Genomic DNA, 20,771 nt, shown 5'->3' with positions numbered 1-20,771 from the left:
CGGCATGACATCTAAAGCTTAAACCAACTTCTGTAGATCTGTGGTGGAGAGTATGTTGTCTGGCTGCATCACAAGTACGTAGAAATCTACAGAATATTGCAGGCCTTTTGGCCCACAATGTTGTACCAACCATGTAACCTATTTAAGAAACTGCCTAGAATTTTCCTACTGCACTGTCCTCTATTTTTCTAAGCTCCATGTACCTATCTAAGAGAATCTTAAAAGACTCTGTTGTATCCGCCTCTACCACCTATGCAACCCCACTCTCTTTGTGAAAATATTACCTCTGACATCCCCCTTTAACCTTCCTCCAAGCACCTTAAAACTATGCCCTCTCATATTAGCCATTTCAACCCTGGGGAAAAAGCCTCCGGCTATTCACATGATCAATGCCTCTCATCATCTTATACACCTCTGTCTGGTCACCTCTCCTCCTCCGTCACTCCAAGGAGGAAAGGCCGAGTTCATTCAACCTATTCTCATGAGGCATGCTCTCCAATCCAGGCAACATTCTTGTAAATCTCCTCTGCACTGTGAGTGTGGTGGAAGCAAAATCACTGACAGCATTTAACAAGTATTTATACAAACTCTTGAATTAGCCAGGTATAGAAGGCAATGGGCCAAGTGCTCGTGGATGAAATTAATCTGGGTAAGAGTGGGCTGAATGGCCTGTTTTCACTCTGAAAACATCTAAGTACGTCTAATCTATTGTGTGTGACTGGGATGCACATACATATCAGACTGGAGCTGAAGTCACAATACCTGTAAAAGTGTGTGACCATTTGGTACTTCTGGTATAACAAAACCTCTTAATGCAGTTGTCCTGTGTTAAATCTTAGTATTTATAACAGACTGTACATACTTGGATATTAACATATTAAACATACATTCTGGCTATTCTTTTTTCCAGGCCTCTGTATCCAGCAGCTTTCCAGCATGAGTCAAAAGGCAGGAAAGTGAGTAAAATACTCTCACTTTAAAAATCTGGATCCATTTTCTTTTTAGTAGGTTTTTTACAGTTGTCTTAAGTTTAAGTTTACTGTCATTTTCAACTGTTTGCATGTATACCACCAAATGAAACAAGGTGCATAACACAGTACAAATAACTCACACACAACATGTAAAGTAATATTATCACAAATAAATTAACAAATACTAAGGTGCATTTACAAAAGTAAACAGTACAATACCACTGATGCTTCATGCGTGGTGAGACCTGGGTGGTGGTAGGGATTTCAGTTGTCTCACTGCCTGGGAGGAAAAAGCTGTTTCCTATCCTAACAAACCTTGTCCAAATACTATGGTATCTCCTGCTTGATGGTTGTTGATCAAAGTGATTGTTGGATGAAACACAGGGATCATTGACAATTCTGAGGGCCTAGCATATGCAGAGCTCCTGATAAGTATCTCAGGAGGGTGGAACAGAAATTTCTCAAAATTGAAGAAAAAGTTGAACGACAAATATAGACACGATTACAACAAACCGATGGAGCCCAACCCTTAGACTCTCCCAATATAGGAAACATCCTCTCCACTTCCATTCTATCAAGGCTTTTTACCATTCGATAGGTTTCAATGAGGTCACCCCTCATTCTTCTGAATTCCAGTGAATACAGGCACAGACTCATCAAGCACTCTTCATATGACAAGCCATTCAAACCTGGAATCATTTTTGTGAACCTCCTTTGAACCCTCTGCAGTTTCAGCACAACCAAAGTGCATGACCATATATTTCCCAACACTGTATTCCTTTGCCCATTCCTTTATTGCTGAGGATGTTCTATGAGTCTGTGGTGGCCTGTGCTATCATGTTTGCTGTTGTGTGCTGGGGCAGTAGGCTGAGGGTAGCAGACACCAACAGAATCAACAAACTCATTCGTAAGGCCAGTGATGTTGTAGGGACGGAACTGGACTCTCTCACGGTGGTGTCTAAAAAGAGGATGCTGTCCAAGTTGCATACCACCTTGGACAATGTCTCCCATCCACTACATAATGTACTGGGTGGGCACAGGAGTACATTCAGCCAGAGACTCATTCCACCGAGATGCAACACTGAGCGTCATAGGAAGTCATTCCTGCCTGTGGCCATCAAACTTTACAACTCCTCCCTTGGAGGGTCAGACACCCTGAGCCAACAGGCTGGTCCTGGACTTATTTCCTGGCATAATTTACATATTACTATTTAATTATTTATGGTTGTATTACTATTTAATTACTTATGGAGCAACTGTAACGAAAACCAATTTCCCTCAGGATCAATAAAGTATGACTATGACTAAGACTATGACTATTCCTTTGTCATTTCTTTGCCCATTCACCTAATCTGTCTACGTACTTCTGTAGGCTCTCAACTTCCTCAAAACTACCTGCTCCTTCACTTATCTTCATATCATCTGCAAACTTTGCAACAAACCATTCAATTCCATCATCCAAATCATTGACGTATGACGTAAAAAGAATCGATCCCAACAGAGACCCCTGTGGAACACCAGTCAACAGCCAGAAAAGGCTCCCTTTATTCCCACTCTGCTTCCTGCCAATCAGCCACTGCTTTATCCATGCTAGAACATTTCCTGTAATACCATGGGCTTCTAGCTTGTTCAGCAGGCACAGGTATGCAATCTTGTCAAAGGGCTTCTGAAAATGCAAATACACATCAACTGATTCTCCCTTGTTTATCTTGTTTGTTATTTCTTCAAAGAATTCCAACAGATATGTCAGGCAAGATCTTCCCTTGAGGAAACCATGCTGACTACAGCTTATTTTATCATGTTTCTCCAAGTACCCTGGGACCTCATTCTTAATAATCAACTCCAACATCTTCCCAACCACTGAGCCTATAATTTCCTTCCTTCTGCTTCTCTCCCTTCTTGAAGAGCAAAGTGATATTTGCAATTTTCCAGTCTTCAGAAACCATCCAAATGTCAAAATTTGAATTGAGAAAAATAATTAAATAAGCTTAACTTTCATTTAGTTGGAAAATCATTTTTAAATTAAGCTAGTGGAAATTTTATGCGCCTTCGGGAAGTTCAATGATAGCTGTTGGTGGACCCTCCCTAATGAGATTTTAATTTTTCTATTGCAAAAACCCGTAATGATACTTTGAGATTAATGCTGGAACATTACAGTCTGGATGGATAATATTTTACTTTTCGATTTTTACAGGGTTTTCAAAAAGACCAGCCCCAATCAGAAGGTTAGTGTAAAAAGTTGTAATAAGTTGGAATAAAAACAGCAATGCTGGAAACACTTAACAGATGAGACAACACTCATGGACAGAGCAACAGATTTGAAGGTTCAGGTCTATAATGACTTTAATGAAATATCGTCGGTTTGAAAGGTTTCTCTGTTTCTCTCTCCAGAATCTGGGGATTCTCACTAGCTGTTGTTTTTATTTTGCAAGGTCAATATCAGGCCTTGTCGATCATTCTGGATGAAGTTTTCATTCAGTACTAAGCTATTAAATTCTAACTTCAGCATTTTATTTCATTTCAGTTTATAATAATGAACAGCAACTTGCATGCTATTACTGTCACTATGGAATACTGGGAGTAATTTTGACTTTTATCCGTGATATTTATTCACATGGAGTTTTTTGGAGTAAGTTACAAACGTGTTGGGTAACACTCATTTCCTTTCATCAGCTCTCACTCTACCTGGGAAAGCGAGACTTTGTTGACCATATTTACAAAGTGGATCCAGTTGGTGAGCAAGGACCATTATTTACACATTAGTAGCAATAGTGTAACATGAGTGTGCATAAACATGTCTGTGAGTAAAGAACACGTGAATGCCTGATCATGTACATGCATGTACGCGAGTGTATGAGTGCGTGTTTGTGTGTGCATGTATGTACGATTAACAGCCACTTCGTTAGGTACCTCCTACACCTAATAAAATGTCCGTCATCTTCGGCTGCTGTAACCCATCCACTTTAAAGCTTGACATGCTGTGTATTCAGAGATGGTCTTCTACTGTTGTAGTGAGTTGTTATTTGAGTTACTGTCACCATCCTGTCAGCTTAAACCAGTCTGGCCATTCTCCTCTGACCTCTCTCATTAACAAGATATTTTCACTCGCAGAACTGCTGCTCACTGGATGCTTTTTTTTGTTTCTCACACCATTCTCTGTAAACTTTACAGGCTGCTGTAAATGAAAATCCCAGGAGATCAACAGTTTCTGAGATGCTCTAACCAGCCCATCTGACATGAACAATCATTCTGCAGTCAAAGTCACTGAGGTCACATTTCTTCACCTGGATCCTAGCCCTCCATTAATGTACCTATCCAAATTTCTCTTAAATATTGAAATCAAACCTGCATCCACCACTTCCACTGGCAGTCCATTCCACAGTCTCACCAGCCTCTGAATGAAGACGTTCCCCCTCATGCTTCTCTTAAACATTTCACCTTCCACACTTAACCCATGACCTCTATATCTAGCATCATCCGAACACAATGGAACAAACATGCTTGCACTTACCCTATCTGTACCTCTATCAAATCTCACCTCATTCTCCTTTGCTCCCGGGAATAATGTCTTAACCCGTTCAAACTTTCACTATATCTGAGGGTCACGAGTCCTGGCAACACGTTGAAAATTCTCCCTGCACTCTTTCAATCTTTCTTACATCTTTCCTGTAGATAGGTGACCAAAACTGTCGACAATGCTCCAAATTGGGCTTCACCAATATCTTACACAACTTCGACATAACCTTCCATCTTCTATACTCAATGCTTTGATTTATAAATGGTAATATGCCTAAAGCTCTCTTTATGACCCTATTTAATTGTGATAACACTTTGAAGGAAATTACAGATCCATATTCCCAGATCTCTCTGTTCTGCCACTCTCCTCAGTGCCTTACTGCTACCTTGGTTTGTCCTCACAAAATACAATACCTCACACTTGTCTGCTTTAAGTACCACCTGCCATTTTTCAGCCCATTTTTCCAGCTTTGATAGCCTCCTTCGTTGTCTACTACACTCCCACTTGGTGTCATCTACAAATTTGCTAATCCAGTTTATCACATTATTATCTAAATATTTGATATAGATAGAAAATGTGCCCAGCACCATTGGGTGTGAGTCAGGGCTTTTGAATTGCATGTGGGTGGAGGAAGCACCCAAGGAAAGGATGTAAGCATGTTTCAGTTCCAGACTGATACAACAATAAAAAATCTCCTCTCCTCTTGAATGTATGGATCAAATACTGACAGACTTTGGGACAATGTTATCACGTCTGGCCAATTAAAAAGACCAAAAATCCAAAAGCAACCCATACAAAATGCTGGAGGAATTCAACAGGTCAGAGCAACACTCAGAACACGCTGGAGGAACTCAGCAGGTCGGGCAGCATCCGTGGAAAAGATTGGTCGACGTTTCGGGCCGGAACCCTTCGTCTGTAGGACTGTAGGGGGAAGGGGCAAAGGCCCTATAAAGAAGGTGAGGGGAGGGTGGGAAGGAGAAGGCTGGTAGGTTCCAGGTCAGGCAGCATCTATGGAAATGAGCAAACAGCCAATGTTTCTGGTCTTGGCCCGAAACGTCAACTGTACTCCTTTCCATTGATGTTGCCTGGCCTGCTGAGTTCATCCAGCATTTTGTGTGTGTTGCCTGGATTTCCAGCATCTGCTGAATTTCTCTTGATTGGGAAATAAAGATTTTGGTGAGTTTTCTGGACTGTGGCATCTACGTGATTGGACCAAGACAGATCATTAATGACGTTCACTCTTTGCAACCTGAAGTTACCAACCCTTTCAAATTCAGCTCTGTTGATGTAGATAGGGATATGTGCACCAAACCTCTTCCTGAAGTCAGTGACCAACTGTTTGAGGAAAAGGCTGTTGTCGTGAGGTCATGTTACAAAGCTTCCTGTACTCCGACTCATTGTTATCTGAGCTATGGCCCACTGTGGTGGTGTCATCTGCAAACTTGTAGATGGAGTTAATGCATAATCTGACCATGTGGTCATGAGAGTACAGGGAATAGAGAAGGGGGCAGAGGATGCACCTTGTGGTGCACCAGTGTTGAGAATAATGTATCCTTGCTGATTGCAGTGAGCCTCATAGACCACCATGTTTCTATGGCCAATGTCCACTCTGTGCAAGTTGAAAGATCACAGACAATGAGTTGAAAAGCAGACAAAACATATATCGCTAACAGGAAGCCGGGTATAACATTCACACATGCGAATACAGTCTAAGATAAGATCAGACTTAGCTATGGTAGCAGTAACATAGACCACATTGTGTTCGTACATTGACGTGTTTTTACATGCGATACAGAAGCTGCCTGCTATTTATATCCCCATGCGTAATGACAAGAAAAAATGATAATTCTTGCAATCACCTGTCACATTAAGGTATGAAGTAAGGGACTTATAATCTATTTTCCAGAACTTATAAACCCTACCATGACAATTGGAGGATTCTAATTTAGTTATGTAATCTGGAGTTAATAAACTATATTCGGATAAGAGGATTTTTTGGAGGAGAGGACTGTCCAGCTAAAAGAGACTAAATAGTTTGGGCTTGTATCCATTGGAATTTGGAAGATTGAGGGGTGTTTATTCAAACAGTTAAGATCATAACAGGTCTTGACAAAGTAGCCGATGGGATATTTTTATTAGTGGGAGAATCTCGAAAAACGGAACCTAACTAGAAGATAAAGATCCAGTCAGTTAAGTGTGAGGTAAGTGAAAACTTCTTCTCACAGACAGTGCTGTATCTCTGGAGTTCTCTGTCCTGGATATTGTATCACTAAGAGTATTTAAAGTGGAGGGAGGTATGGAGAATTGAGACAGAAGAGTTGAGGCCAGTAGAAAAATTATCCATAATCATGTTAAATGGTAGAGAAGCCTTGAAGGGCCCAGATACCTAATTCTGCTCCTATTTCAGAACAAAGGATTGTATAGCATAGTACAGGCCCTTTGGCTCACGACGCTGTCCCAACCTAAATAAACCTACTCCATGAGCAATCTCGAGGTTGTATACAGTATACATACTTTGATAATAAATGTACCTTGAACTTTGAATCTAACCCTTCTCTCCTATATAGCCCATAACCCTCCAATTTTCTTACAACCATATGCCTATCTAAATCTCTTTTCAACTTCCCTCTCGAGTCAGCCTTGATCACCACCACCAGCAGAGCATTCCAGGCACCCACAGCTATCCATGTAAAAAACTATCTTGGACTTCCCCACTCATCTTAAAAGAATGTCCCCTGGTATTAGGCATTGTTGCTCTGGGGCAAATGTTCTGGCTGCCCATTGTATGGTGCCTGTTATCACCTTATACACCTCTATTAATTTGCCTCCTTTGCTCCAAAGAGAAAAACCTTGGTTCATTCAAGATTTCCACATAAGACATTCTGTAATCCAGGTGGCATCCTAATAAATCTCCTCTACACCTTCTCTAAAACTTCTACATCTTTCCTATAGTGAGGAGACCAACTGAACACAATAAATGTTCTTGTGGGTCTTGTGATGTATGTCAGTAGTGATGTCCAGAAAAGTACTAATTGTGTTTGGTTTATGAATACATACTAAGAGTTTTATCTATCCTTATTCAGTCTGGTCCACATCTCCCTAAAACCACAGCAGTGCAGTCAACTCTCACCCTCCTACTAAATCTTTCAGTTCAAGGATAATTAGTTTTGCCATTGATCCTTATCAATTAATTTTTAAAATGTGTTTTCTAGTAAGTCATAAAGAGACAATGGAACATTGATTTAAAAACTATGAATGAATATAAATTCTATGACACTCCCAGGTTAATCGGTGGTAGAATTCAGAAATCGCATTTCTGGGGTCAATAGGTTGCATTCACACTGTTACTTTACAAGTTATTTTGGTTTGTTTCTTGCAGATGGAGTATTGCTGATTGACCCAGAGTACCTAAAGGACAGGAAAGGTAAGGACGCTGAGCTGATATGCTGCACTTGTACGCTATTCCAGTTCCCAGTGACATAGATAGATTAGAGATTAGCTTTCTTTGTCACATGTGCATCGAAACATACAGTGAAATACATCGTTGGCACCAAAATCATATCAGCAAAGATTATGCTGGGTAGTCCCCAAGTGTCCCCATGCTTTCGGCCCCAACAACTTACTAATTCCTACCCATATATCTTTGGAATGTGGGAGGAAACCGGAGCACCTAGAGAAAACCCACATGGTCACGGGGAGAACGTAAAACTCCCTGCAGATAGTGTCAGCGATCGAACTCTGAACTTACAGCCAGTGCTGAAAAGAGATGTGCTAACCTTATGCTACAAAGCCATCCGTAAACTGCCCCCGATTTATTTGCTGACCTCTGATCCCTGTTTGCACCCTGGGTTTCAGCAGTAGGTACATCATAAGAAATGGCTCAACTCCACTGTGTCTTGTGTTACTCACTGTCACTTAGGTAAATTTGCTCTTGAATGTACGTTTCCTTTGCTGAAAATGACTTATTAATGGATTATTGGAGTGCTTGTTGTGTGACATGAGCCACACGTTCACAGAAATTGAAAAGCTGCAGATGCTGGAAATAAATTTTAATGAAGCAGAAAATAGTGGAAATACTCAGCATCTATGGTAGAAAGAACAGAATTAATATTGCAGGTCTGATGAAGGGTCTTCAATCTGAAATATTAACTGTTCCTTTTTCCTCAGATGCTGTGTATCTACCAAAGGTTTCCAGCACTTTCAATTTTCACTTCTTAAATCAGCTCTCTTGCACTCAGGGTGACATCTTCTGAAACATTCGCACTGCAGTTTACTGTCAACGGCCACATTACTAGGTACCTCCTGTACCTAATAAAGTGGCCACTGAGCTTATGGTTGTGGTTGTCTGCTGCTGTAGTCCATCCACTTCGAGGTTCAACATGTTCAGCGCGTGGAGATGTTCATCTTCACACCACTGTTGTAACTTGTGAATATTTGAGTTTCTGTCAGCTTGAAACAGTCTGACCATTCTCCCCCGACCTCTCTCATTAAAAGGACATTTTTTGCCCACAGAACTGTCGCTTACTGGATGTATTGTTGTTTTTTGCACCGTTCTCTGTAAACTCTAGAGACTTAAGGCTGATTTATACTTGTGCGCACTAGCTTACACCATAGCCTACGCAAGTGGGCTATGCCATTGTGAGCATTTATACTTGTGCATTGGTGAGTCTGCGTCGCTCTGCAATTCACCGCCAAAACACTAGTTGGGGGTGGGGTTTCTATGCCACTGTGTTGAGTTTCTTCGTGTTGAAACTCAAAACAAAGAAACTCAAACTTCAAACAACGGCAACTGAAACTGAAGGAGGGTGAATTTTCTGTGCTTGTCCGGCCACTGAGAGACGTGGACGAGGAAATGCATTTCAAATATTTTCAGATGTCGGCAAATAGATTTGACGATTTGGTTCATCATCTCCAACCATTTATTTCGCATCAGTGTACGCACAATATACTCAGAGACTGGCAATCACCATTCGAGTTTTAGCTTCGGGTGGAAGTCAACAGGATGTAGCAGCTATCTACAAACTGGCGTCAAGCACAGGGTCCTCCATAATTTCGGAGGTCTGTAAAGCTTATGGAAAGCATTGCAGCCAGAGTTCCTTCCCTGCCCTTCAGTCGCCCTATTGCTGCGTAGGATGAAATGCGATGCTACCAAACGGACCAATCACAGTTGTTGAAGTCTACGTCGCCGCGATACGTAGTTACATTTTGGGAGAGGTGCGCGTTAGGCTACGGCGTAGGGTTCTGCATAGAGTACATCATAGGGTATGCCGCAATGGCATACATTTGACGCACAAGTATAAATCAGCCTTTAGTCGTGAAAATCCCAGGAAAGGAGCGGTTTCTGAGATTTTCTGGTACAAGCAATTATTCCATGGTCAAAGTCATTTAGATTACACTTCTTCCCATTCTGATATTTGGTCTGGACAAGATCTTGATCATATCAGCATGTTTTTATGCTTTGAGTTTCTGCCACATGATTAGCTGATAAAATATTTGCATTAATAAGCGGATGTAGGGCTGTACCTAATAAAGTGGCCACTGAGTGTATACTCTAGTGATAAATTCAATGCATGGGATTTAATTTTGGCTGTCTACTGATTGGGTGAACAATCTTGTCCCTGACAAGAGAAACAAATGAAACAGAATAGATCCAAATCTGGGCCCCTTTGTCATTAATGTCAATGCCCAGCTTTAACAGCTCACAGATTTTAACCTTGTACTTCAAATCAACCCCTCCCCCACTGAAACAAACATTTAGTATGGATGTTCTGTACATTTGACAGTCTGACAGAGCTTTGTGAATCCATGGTGTATGGACTTTACACATTTCCAGAATCATTCTTACTTTAAAAGTACTGACTAGGAGAATGGAGATATTAAACTCATTGACTACGGTCAACTGCACACGGTTAAGATCTTGTACTCTTGGCAGCTTTAAAGTAATCTGTTCTCACACCGTCTATTTGCAAACTGTATGCAAACAAATGCAAAATATGACATTAAGCTGAGTAACAATTTGTAACATTTCTAATGCATGGGTTTTCTAAAAGGCATTTCTTTTCCCTCAAAAGAAATTTTAAAAAAACACTTACCTTTTATGGAACTAATGCCATGCAGTCCTGGTTTGGGGTTGGTGGTGTGAGAGGGGGTAAAAGTGTTAGGAAGTCAGTGATAATTTATTTACTCATGCTACCAATTTTAAGGAAAGTTTTATGTTGCCTAATTGTAGTTTTAACCAGCAGACTGAAAGAACTCGCTAACTCCGGGGTGCGTAAATACACTGGGCCACCTGAACACTCAATTTCTATTTGTGGACATGGTTTATGATTAATTTGTAAGCTTCACAAGTAGATATAACCCAATATCTGCAGCTTGATAAGGCTGCAGTGCAGAGAAGCAGGTAAAGAGTGTGATTTGAAAAAAAGAAACTTGTATTTAGAAAACATAGAAAACCTACAGCACAATACAGGACCTTCAGCCCACAATGCTGTGCTGAACATGTACTTTAGAAATTATCTAGGGTTACCCATAGCCCTCTATTTTTCTAAGCTCCAAGTACCTATCCAGGAATCTCTTAAAAGACCCTATCGTATCTGCCTCCACCACCGTCGCCAGCAGCCCATTCCACGCACTCACCATTCTCTGCGTAAAAAACTTACCCATGGCATCTCCTCTGTACCTGCTTCCAAGCACCTTAAAACTCTGCCCTCTTGTGCTAGCCATTACAACCCTGGGAAAAAGCTTTTGACTATCCACACGATCAATGTCTCTCATCATCTTATACACCTCTATCAGGTCACATCTTATCCTCTGCTGCTCCAAGGAGAAAAGGCCGAGTTCACTCAACCTATTCTCATAAGGCATACTCCCCAATCCAGGCAACATCCTTGTAAATCTCCTCTGCATACTTTCTATGGTTTCCACATCCTTTCTGTAGTGAGGTGACCAGAACTGAGCACAGTACTCCAAGAGGGATCTGACCAGGGTCCTATATAGCTGTAACATTACCTTTCAACTCTTAAACTCAATCGCATGGTTGATGAAGGCCAATGCACCGTATGCCTTCTTAACCACGTCAACCTACGCAGCAGCTTTGAATGTCCTATGGACCCACACTCCAAGTTCCCTCTGATCTTCCACACTGCCAAGAGTCTTACTATTAATACTATATTCTTCCATCATATTTGACCTACCAAAATGAACCACCTCACACTTATCTGGTTGAACTCCACCTGCCACTTCTCAGCCCAGTTTTACATCCTATCGATGTCCCTTTGTAACCTTTGACAGCACTCCACACTATCCACAACACCCCCAGCCTTTGTGTCATCTGCAAATTTACTAACCCATCCCTCTACTTCCTCATCCAGATCATTTATAAATATCACAAAGAGAAGGGGCCCCAAAACAGATCCCTGAGGCACACCACTGGTCACCGACCTCTATGCAGAATATGACCCGGCTACAACCACTCTTTGCCTTCTGTGGGCAATCCAGTTCTGGATCCACAAAGCAAGGACCCCTTGGATCCAATGGCTCCTTACTTTCTCAATAAGCCTTGCATGGGGTACCTTGTCAAATGCCTTGCTGAAATCCACATACACTACATCTACTGCTCTTCCTTCATCAATGTGTTTAGTCACATCCTCAAAAAATTCAATCAGCCTCATAAGGCACAAGCTGCCTTTGACAAAGCCATGCTGACTATCCCTAATCATATTACGCCTCTCCAAATGTTCATAAATCCTGCCTCTCAGTACAGTATTTATTAGAGAACATTCCGAGGAACTAGGACTTCAGCACAAATGGATCATGTATGAAGTCCGAAGATGCTACATAGACAAAGTATGTAAGTTAACATATATAATTCATGAATATATTTTGGTGATACTGTGATCCTTCTAAAGGAAATCCACAACTGCTTGAAAGATCTAGGATAATAGGAACATGAAAAGGTTGCTCAGTTCTTTGAGCTTGTATCATCATTCAAATAAAATATGTGACCTATATAGCTTCCATGTCTACATTGTTTCTGAAAACCTAAATGCTCATGCCCAACAAATATCAATCAATATTAGATGTCAAGTGTTTCAGTTTGCTTTGCAAGCCCCTCTTCCCCTTCACTGACTAATTAAAAGGAGAAAGGTTCACATAACATGGAGCCAAAACTGTCCCCTGTGCTCATAGCATATGTCACCCTCCCCAGCTAATTCAGAGATCATGGGCTCTCTTTTAGTCTTATAGTGGCAACTTCTCTTTGTGGCTTGGTTATGTACTTCGCTCAAGTGCTTTGTATTTGGAATGTCATGTTTACCATAGTTTTCCGGGTAATCGTTTACCAAGTTCTCCGAATTTCAATTTACACAGTTTACGTGACGTTGACGTGTGCATTCCGATATGGCCGTGATGATTTGGACGTTATTGGCCTTAGTTTCCGAAAGGATATTTACACAGAGGCAATCCAGGTCTATCCACCACTTCCCAAAAGCAAGAAGCAACTGACCTCACTGCAGGAGAAAGTGATTAACAAACTGAAGGAGAACTGCTACCCTTTCTGCTTTGAGGTGGGCTCTAATAGTACAAATAGTCACATATGCTATTTAGGCTAAGGTTAGGGAGCTCTCAAGGTCTGACAGGCCTGGACAACTGGAGTCTATTCATTGGGCAGGTTTACAGCTTTGATTGCTGGCTTGTGGGCTTGAAGGTCAGGGGAGGAATGCTGATGAGGAGCTGGGAGGCAGAATTCTGCTCCCTCTGAAAAAATTTGCTGCAGACCTTTCAGTCCAAAGACTCTCAACTGTTAACCTGTTTATGGACCAGGAAAATTACCTCCCTAAAACATTGTAATGACAGATCCAGAATGCAGATTAGACAACCTGCTCCCTTTGATGTATTGGTATTGAAATGCCAATTCCCCATCTGTTCAACCTTTATTAATGTCCCCACTTACTTTGTCACAGGGGCCCTATATTAACTGCTTCTGCATAACATATAATATGCTCAAATTCCATATTTAAGCATTTATAAAGCTAACATCATTTATCATGTAAGATATGCATAATTTATAAAGGAATGATTTGCTTCATTTCAGTTTGCTACTTATTCTACATTCTGTGAGAGAAATGTTCCTTGTAACTATTGTTCTTGCTTAAGACCTCTGAAGAACCTAAAGGGAATGAAGTGCTTACAACCACAACATTATCTGTGTTGAAAGGCATGTTAATCTTCTTTTCCCTGATGAAGATAAGCTTATCTCTGTTAATCCTTCCTTATGATGGGTCATAAGCTGCAACAGTGCCTCATAAATCCACAACCTCACCATCAAAATGGTTAAAGACTGCAGGTGCACGGGAAAACCTCTGCCCCCAGATTCCTCTCCAAGCCAGCCAACCTCCTGATTTGAAAACACAGTGCCATTCCTCCTTTGTTGCTGGGTCAAAAACCAGGAGCTTCCTATTCAACATTGCTATTGAGTATCTCCACGGGGGAATGTATGAAAGTGGTTCACACCACCTTCTTGAGGGCAGTTGCTATCAATAAGTTCTGGCCTTGCCTACAGTGCCCCTGTTCAGAGAATGAATGAAACAAATGGATATAAACTGATGTCAGTTAAAGTGACCATAAGACATAGGAGCAAAATTAGACCATTTTGCCTCTTGAGTCTACTCCGCCATTCCATCATGGCTGATTTATAATCCCTCTCAGTCCCATCTTCCTAGTTTTTCCTCGTAATCTTTAAATTTATTTAAATCTTACATCCATCCCACAACGTGAGGGAGTAAAAATCTTTGTGTTATGACTCTGTTGCAATGTACAGACATGTGAATTTAAAAGTCTAATGGCTTGCAGAAAGAAGCTGTCTCGTAGCCCGTTCGTCTCCGCTTCAATGCTGCGGTGGCGTTTGCCAGACAGAAGCAGCTAAATTTCTGGTTGGGGTGACCGGTGTCCCCAATGATCTTCCAGGCCTTCTTTCTGCACCCGCTGCTATAAATGTCCTTAATGACCTTACTAATCAAGAACCTATCAACCTCTTCTTTAATTGTACACAATGACTTTTGACCACCATAGCTGTCTTTAGCCATGAATTCCACAGACTCACCACACTCTGTCGAAAGAAATTCCTCATCTCTGTTCTAAAATGATGTCATTGTATCCATTTAAGATAAACAATACATATCCAAATTTATATTATGTTGTTTTACACCACAATTATTCATATCTTTACAGATTCCAACCAACCTGCCATGTTCGGTTACCTTACAACCTGGCCCAGATGACCAAGGAAAGGTAAAGTGTTTCTTGTCAGTAAACAGATTGAATGGTGTAAGTATATTCCATGCATTAACATGGGAATGGGGTGAAAAATGTGGTTAAACAGCAAGTTCCACAGACAGATTAACTACTTCTCCCACTAAATGCCAAAATAAGAGGCTTGGTCACCTGTCTTACGGATCTTCTTGGACAGTCAATTCACGGTGCGCTACTGGATGAGGGAAGGAAGAAAATTACCTCTAGCCACTCTGATGCCGGCTGCTGAAAGATCAGGTCTGGGGCTTGGCAGGGGGAAAGAGCGAAGGGGAGATCATTTCAACCCCAGACAAGTCCAGGGGATCTAGCCGTCTCTTTAAGGATAGTGGTGCTGTGGTGCAGATGGTTGAACCAGAGACAGAACTCTGCTTTCTCTCTTGCAACTCAACATTGCAACCAGATTTAGAGTCATTGACTTAGAGACAAATCCAACATGGAAACAGGCCTTTGGCTTAGTCCACATCAAACATCGACCACCATTTACTCTCACCTCTTTTTTTTTATTTCCCCCACTTCCCCCCATCCCCAGATTCTATGACTGTACATATGAGGTAAACTACAGTGGCTAATTAACCCACCAATTAGTATGTCTTTAGGAGAAAATGGTGCACTGGGGAGGGGGGGGTGCGGGTGGGGGCAACCCATGTGATCACAGGGAGAACATTCAAACTCCACATACACAGCACCAGGTCAGGACTGACTACCATAAATTACCTCTAGTGCGTTGGTGGGCCGTAGAAACAGAGGGGAGTAAATTTGCATGTGGGGTGCATTGAGTGGGATTAATATAGATTGGTGCTTAATTGTCAGGACAAATGGCTGAAGGGTCTGTTTTCATGCTTGATGGCATTATGTAATCATCTCTCTGGATATGGTGACATATAGCCCGCTGATCATTTAAACACTTTGCAACAGGACTTCTTGCCTGTAGTAATAGACTGTCATACCACCATATTACCTCTGATCGTCGTCCATTTCCTCTCCGGCAAAGAGCACTTCTTCCAGTAACTCTGCAGCACGTGCAGCTGTTGTGCTTTGGAACGTCTCCTTGTTTTATCCCAAGCAGAAGACCTTGATATGTTAAGGAGATCTCTATGCAGGATGGGAAAATGTACATCAAATGAAAATTAGGGAAAATCAGCTTCAGGCAGCACGTGGGAATCGCTGTTTCCAATCAAGATGGCGCCAGGCTGTGGTCTCTGTTATGGTTGTGGCTGAGACTTGGTTGATTTTATAATTGTATTGTAGGTGTAGATTTGTGGACAGAGCAGGCAGATAGAGGCTGCCTGACCTGCAGAGTTTCTCCAGCATATTGTGTGTGTGTGTAGGCAGGTAGAGAACAGGTTATGGTTTAGGGAAAGAGATGGTGGGGTCTTGGAGATCAGGCCAGAGCCTAGACCTCCGTTCTGTGCTCAAAGGCCAGTGACGTGGACATAGACGAGGGTGGTCGGCTGGATGTGTCATGGTTCCATTTGGCTGTTCCCCTTTAATGTTCCTTTCTCCCTGATTATGCCCTAATTTCATTCATTAGATTTCTAATTGCTGCTAGTTTACCTAATTGCAGTACACCTGGTTTTCATCAGAGACTGTGAAATAAGTACGATGGCATCTCTTTCTCAGGTTGAGTTGTAGGAAGTATGGGATACAGAGAGAGGTGATGAGAAATAAATTAAGGGAGTTGGGGGAATGCAGGAATTCACATTAAAAGGGTTGCTGGGCATGGGTGAGAGAGCACAAGTCTGGGTATTTTTAGTGTTTTAGGGGTATAGTGGTTTTTTATAGAATATGATGAATAAACAGGAATAGGATACTAGGATGGTTAAAGATAGGAGGGTGAAGTGTAGGTTTGTGTGTGTATGTATATATATATATATATATATATATATGATTGATTGGGTGAAGGGATTTAGAATGTATGTCTAGTGTACATTCTAGAGCAGAGGGTGGTGGTAATGCACCATTAAGCTGGATGCCAACCATGGTAAAACAAGATACAGACAGACAGTCTTTCTCAGGTTGCCAGTTTGTTGGTTTAGTCTCATGTGATACCTTGTTCTCTTGTCTGCTTAGAACCATTAGTTCCAAGTTTAGTTCCAAGTTCTGCTCTAGTTTCAAGATAGTCTCTATAGATCCTGTCTCCTTGTCAAGATTCCTCTGGTTTGCTGTTTTATATTCATGTCTACGCCAGCATCCCCAATGCAGTTGACGTGCTGGTGTCCTGCACTTGGGTTCTCCTCAGTCACCCCAAGCAACAGGATGGCAGGGAGGAATGGGACCTGGTTTGCTGTTGTTTTGTTGCTTGCTGTGTTCTGTGTTGTAGGTGTGCTATGTTGGCACTGGATTATATGGCAATGCCTGTTGGCTTCCTACAGCACATACTTGGGTTGTGATGGTTATTAATGCAGATATGCAGTGTATGTTTAACATTTGTTTATGTTCTGTGCAGTATGACAACTGGCAATCATAGTCTTTCCATGGCCATGTTTGTTCTTGGCAAGTTTTTCTACAGAAGTGGTTTGCCATTGCCTTCAGGGCAGTGTCTTTACAAGATGGGTGACCCCCCCACCCATTATCAATACTCTTTAGAGATTGTCTGCCCGCTGTCAGTGGTTGCCTAAGCAGGATTTATGATGTGCACCAGTTGTTCATACAATGTGCTCCTATGGCTTCATATAACCATGACTAGGAAGGAGGGTTAAGCAGGTGCTACACATTGCCCAAGGGTGACCTGTAGGCTGGTGAAGGGGAGGAGCACTTGCATCTCCTTTGGAAAAAACACCCATATGTTTTATGTGAAAAGGATAAATAAAATCAATCTGAATCTGTGAGCAGGTATGCAAAGTATTTAAAGCAGAGCTATGTCTCCATCTGCTGGTGAGAAAAGTAACAATTCTGTTCTATGCAAAGAGAAGGATGGGGCCCTTTGTAGGAAGTGAGCCTTGAACTATCTCGTTGCTTCTTCTGTGCTGCAGTACGGCTACGTCATGACTTCAGTGACAGATTGGTGGGAACACTGAAGTTGTCTTGCCTGGAGTGTTGGACACTAACCTGTACAAGCTGGAAGCACATTTGCATAACTGAACCCCTTTTGCTGAAATGCAAATACAGTTGAAAGCATTTCACAAAGTGCCATTCATCCGGCAGGAAGTGGGCAGAGAGCATAAGCAACGTATAACCCCAACAACATGACAGGCTCTCACCACAGACAAGCAGCATCCTGATACAAGGCATTGAAAAACAACAGGTTTTAATGCAAATGTGTTCAGCAATCAGAGACATGACCCTGTGCCAAAACTCCTCTAGTACAAACACGCACTGAAATGTTTTAAATCTGCTCACCAATATTCGCTAAATGACACAAAGTATGTCAGCTGCAGATTAATATGAACTGTGGTAAACATGCAGCGCATCCTGCAGATGACAGCAGCCTCTTTCAAAATTAAGACCATGTCACATGAACTGCCAAGATCTATGTTGTGAACTAGAGGAAGGTAGGTTAGGGCATCAGAATGGTGCTCCAGTATCTGAACCCTCAAAGCAGATTTGTGAATTTTTATGTAGTCTTATTTATAAAATAAATCACTTTTTGTAACAAGAACAACAGGGAAGTTACCATTGGATGTGGAGAAGGTAGATTAATGGAAGTCAGAGCAGGTGTTGACCTTGAGTAATGCTGTAACAGGGTTTCTCAGGATTGCTGAAGGGTCTCAGCGGAAAACATCGACTCTTTACTTCCCTCTATAGATGCTGCCTGACTTGCTGTGTTTATTATTTATTCACTGAGACACAATGCAGAATTGGCCCTTTGAGCAATCCCCCGACTCAACCCTAGCCTAATCATGGGACAATTTACAATGACCAATTAACCTACCAATTTCTTCGGACTGTGGGAAGAAACCAGAGCACCAGGAGGAAACCCATGTGGTGACGAGGAGAACATACAAACTCCTTACAGGAGAAGCAGGAATTGAACCTGGGTTGCTGATACCATAAAGTGTTGTGTTAACCACTATGCTACCCTACAGCATCCCCCCCACCACCACCCCATTCCCAAGCATTTTGTGTGTTTCCAAATATATACAACACATTTTGTAAAAGAATGTCAGCGTGCCTTTGGCCTAAATTGCCAAGTCCTAATACTAGGATCATGTTTCCTTGTTTTGGACCTTTCAGCCAGAGGCCACAACCTCTCACCCTCTGTCCGCCCCTCTCAGAATATTATGTGTTTCAGTGGAGGTTAGCATGCGTTACTTTGCGCTCATGATAAAGGACCCAACGACTTGCAGTCAACCATTTTACACTAATACCCAAAGCACAACATCCCTTCCAGGGAGTATTCTGGCAAAAATGTAAACTTCTGGGGGGAAGATTTTGGAACTTTTTGGGGAGCAGAGAAAAGTTCCCTCCTTTAAAGCTATAAGTGTTAAAGAATGACTGACAGTTGCCTTGGGTGCAGTGAATGGCAGTGAAATGGTCTGTCAAGGAATCTTCTGCCATTGGTTTCACAGTGTGAGTTTGTTGCTGATTTGCATATTTGGTAAACAGTCCTCCCCCTTTTCATTCATTCCCCACTCTGGCTTCCCTCTTACACCTTCTCTTAGCTGCCAACCACCTCCTTCTGGTGCCCTTCCTCCTTCCCTCTCTCGCATGGTCCACTCCTCTATCAGATACTTTCTTCTTCAACCCTTTACCTTTCCACCTATCACCTCACGGCTTTTCAATTTATCCTCCCTCCCCAACCCACTTCCCTCTCACCCTGTTTCACCTATCACCTGCCAGCTTTTGCCTTTTCCACTTCCCCTCTTCTTATTCTGCCTTCTTCCCCCTTTCTCTCCACTCGTGATGAAGAGTCTTGGTCCAATACATGCTGCCTGACCTTCTGTGTTCACCATCATCTTGTGTGTGTTGCTATAAATAACCACTGGGCTAGCAGTCAATTCAAGGTGATCAACCATTCCTCTGTCTCACATGAACTAAAGTATTTGTTTTGCTTTTGATTGTAGGCGTGCGGTGTAGACTTTGAAGTGAAAGCATTCTGTGCCGATAACCTGGAAGAGAAGATTCATAAAAGGTACGTGAACCTTCACCACCTGAACATCTGTCTCCATTCAGACAGGGGTGGTTGTCTACTGCAAATATTCTGCGTTTTTTTCCATTAATATCAGCTTTCCAAATTCTTATAAATTGCTCGGTCTTATTCTCCAGTGGTCACCTATCAGATTCACCCACTGAGTCCTGCTAAACATTTCTTCCTATTGAAACTCCTTCAAACTGAACTGTAGCTTTACATTTCAACATCCTGGAACGCAATGATCCAGACTAAGGACAGGAATTCCTTTATTCAACTCTCCTGTGATTAATGTTACTTCGATTAGCCTCTACCCCTTTCGGACCTGGGGCACTAATACTGTACCAATTACTGGTTCTGTGAGCATTACACTTTGCTTTAATCTATTTATTTAACAGCAGGTTTTCACAGCTGGTAAAGCCATCATATACTGTCCGTGCCTAATCACCCTGCGACGGTGGTAGTGATTCACATTTTTGAATTGCTGCAAGCTATCTGGCGAAGGTGCTTTCACAGTGCTGTCAGGGAGGGAATTCCAAGATATACATGAAGGATGTACCATATATTTCCAAGTCAGGATAGCATGTGACTAAGAGGGAAACGAACGGTGGCTATGATCACCTTTGCCAATTGCACTTGTCCTTCCTCATGGCAGAAGAGACCAGAGGTGTTCTTGGTATAGTTCAGAACAATCTAAGCCTTCTGTCCCATAGAGCGCTCCATTTGTCGATCATCCATAAGGCTATAAGACTTGGGAGCAGAACTAGGCCTTTTGGTCCATCAGACCTGCTCCATTAGACTGTCATGGCTGATTTATTATCCTTCTCAACCCCATTCTCCTGCCTCTCCCCATAAATGTTAACACCCTGACTAATCAAGGTGTTATCAATCTCCTCTTTACATATGC

General features: G+C 42.0%; 1 protein-coding gene across 1 annotated transcript in view; it reads left to right on the top strand.

Moving 5' to 3' along the window:
- The first annotated feature begins 615 nt into the window (after positions 1 to 615).
- Positions 616 to 20,771, top strand: part of LOC140203739 (arrestin-C-like) — a 66,125-nt gene continuing 45,969 nt past the window's right edge. The window contains exons 1-6 of the mRNA XM_072269772.1: positions 616 to 649; positions 3,496 to 3,705; positions 7,868 to 7,912; positions 12,856 to 13,052; positions 14,716 to 14,775; positions 19,800 to 19,867. Coding sequence (XP_072125873.1) covers positions 616 to 649; positions 3,496 to 3,705; positions 7,868 to 7,912; positions 12,856 to 13,052; positions 14,716 to 14,775; positions 19,800 to 19,867 — 614 coding nt within the window. The remainder of the gene's footprint in view (positions 650 to 3,495; positions 3,706 to 7,867; positions 7,913 to 12,855; positions 13,053 to 14,715; positions 14,776 to 19,799; positions 19,868 to 20,771) is intronic.

This window comes from Mobula birostris, chromosome 10 (assembly GCF_030028105.1).
Source record: "Mobula birostris isolate sMobBir1 chromosome 10, sMobBir1.hap1, whole genome shotgun sequence".
Taxonomy (NCBI): domain Eukaryota; kingdom Metazoa; phylum Chordata; class Chondrichthyes; order Myliobatiformes; family Myliobatidae; genus Mobula; species Mobula birostris.
The sequence above is the reverse complement of the archived record's forward strand: the minus strand, read 5'-3'. Positions and strand labels throughout refer to the sequence as shown.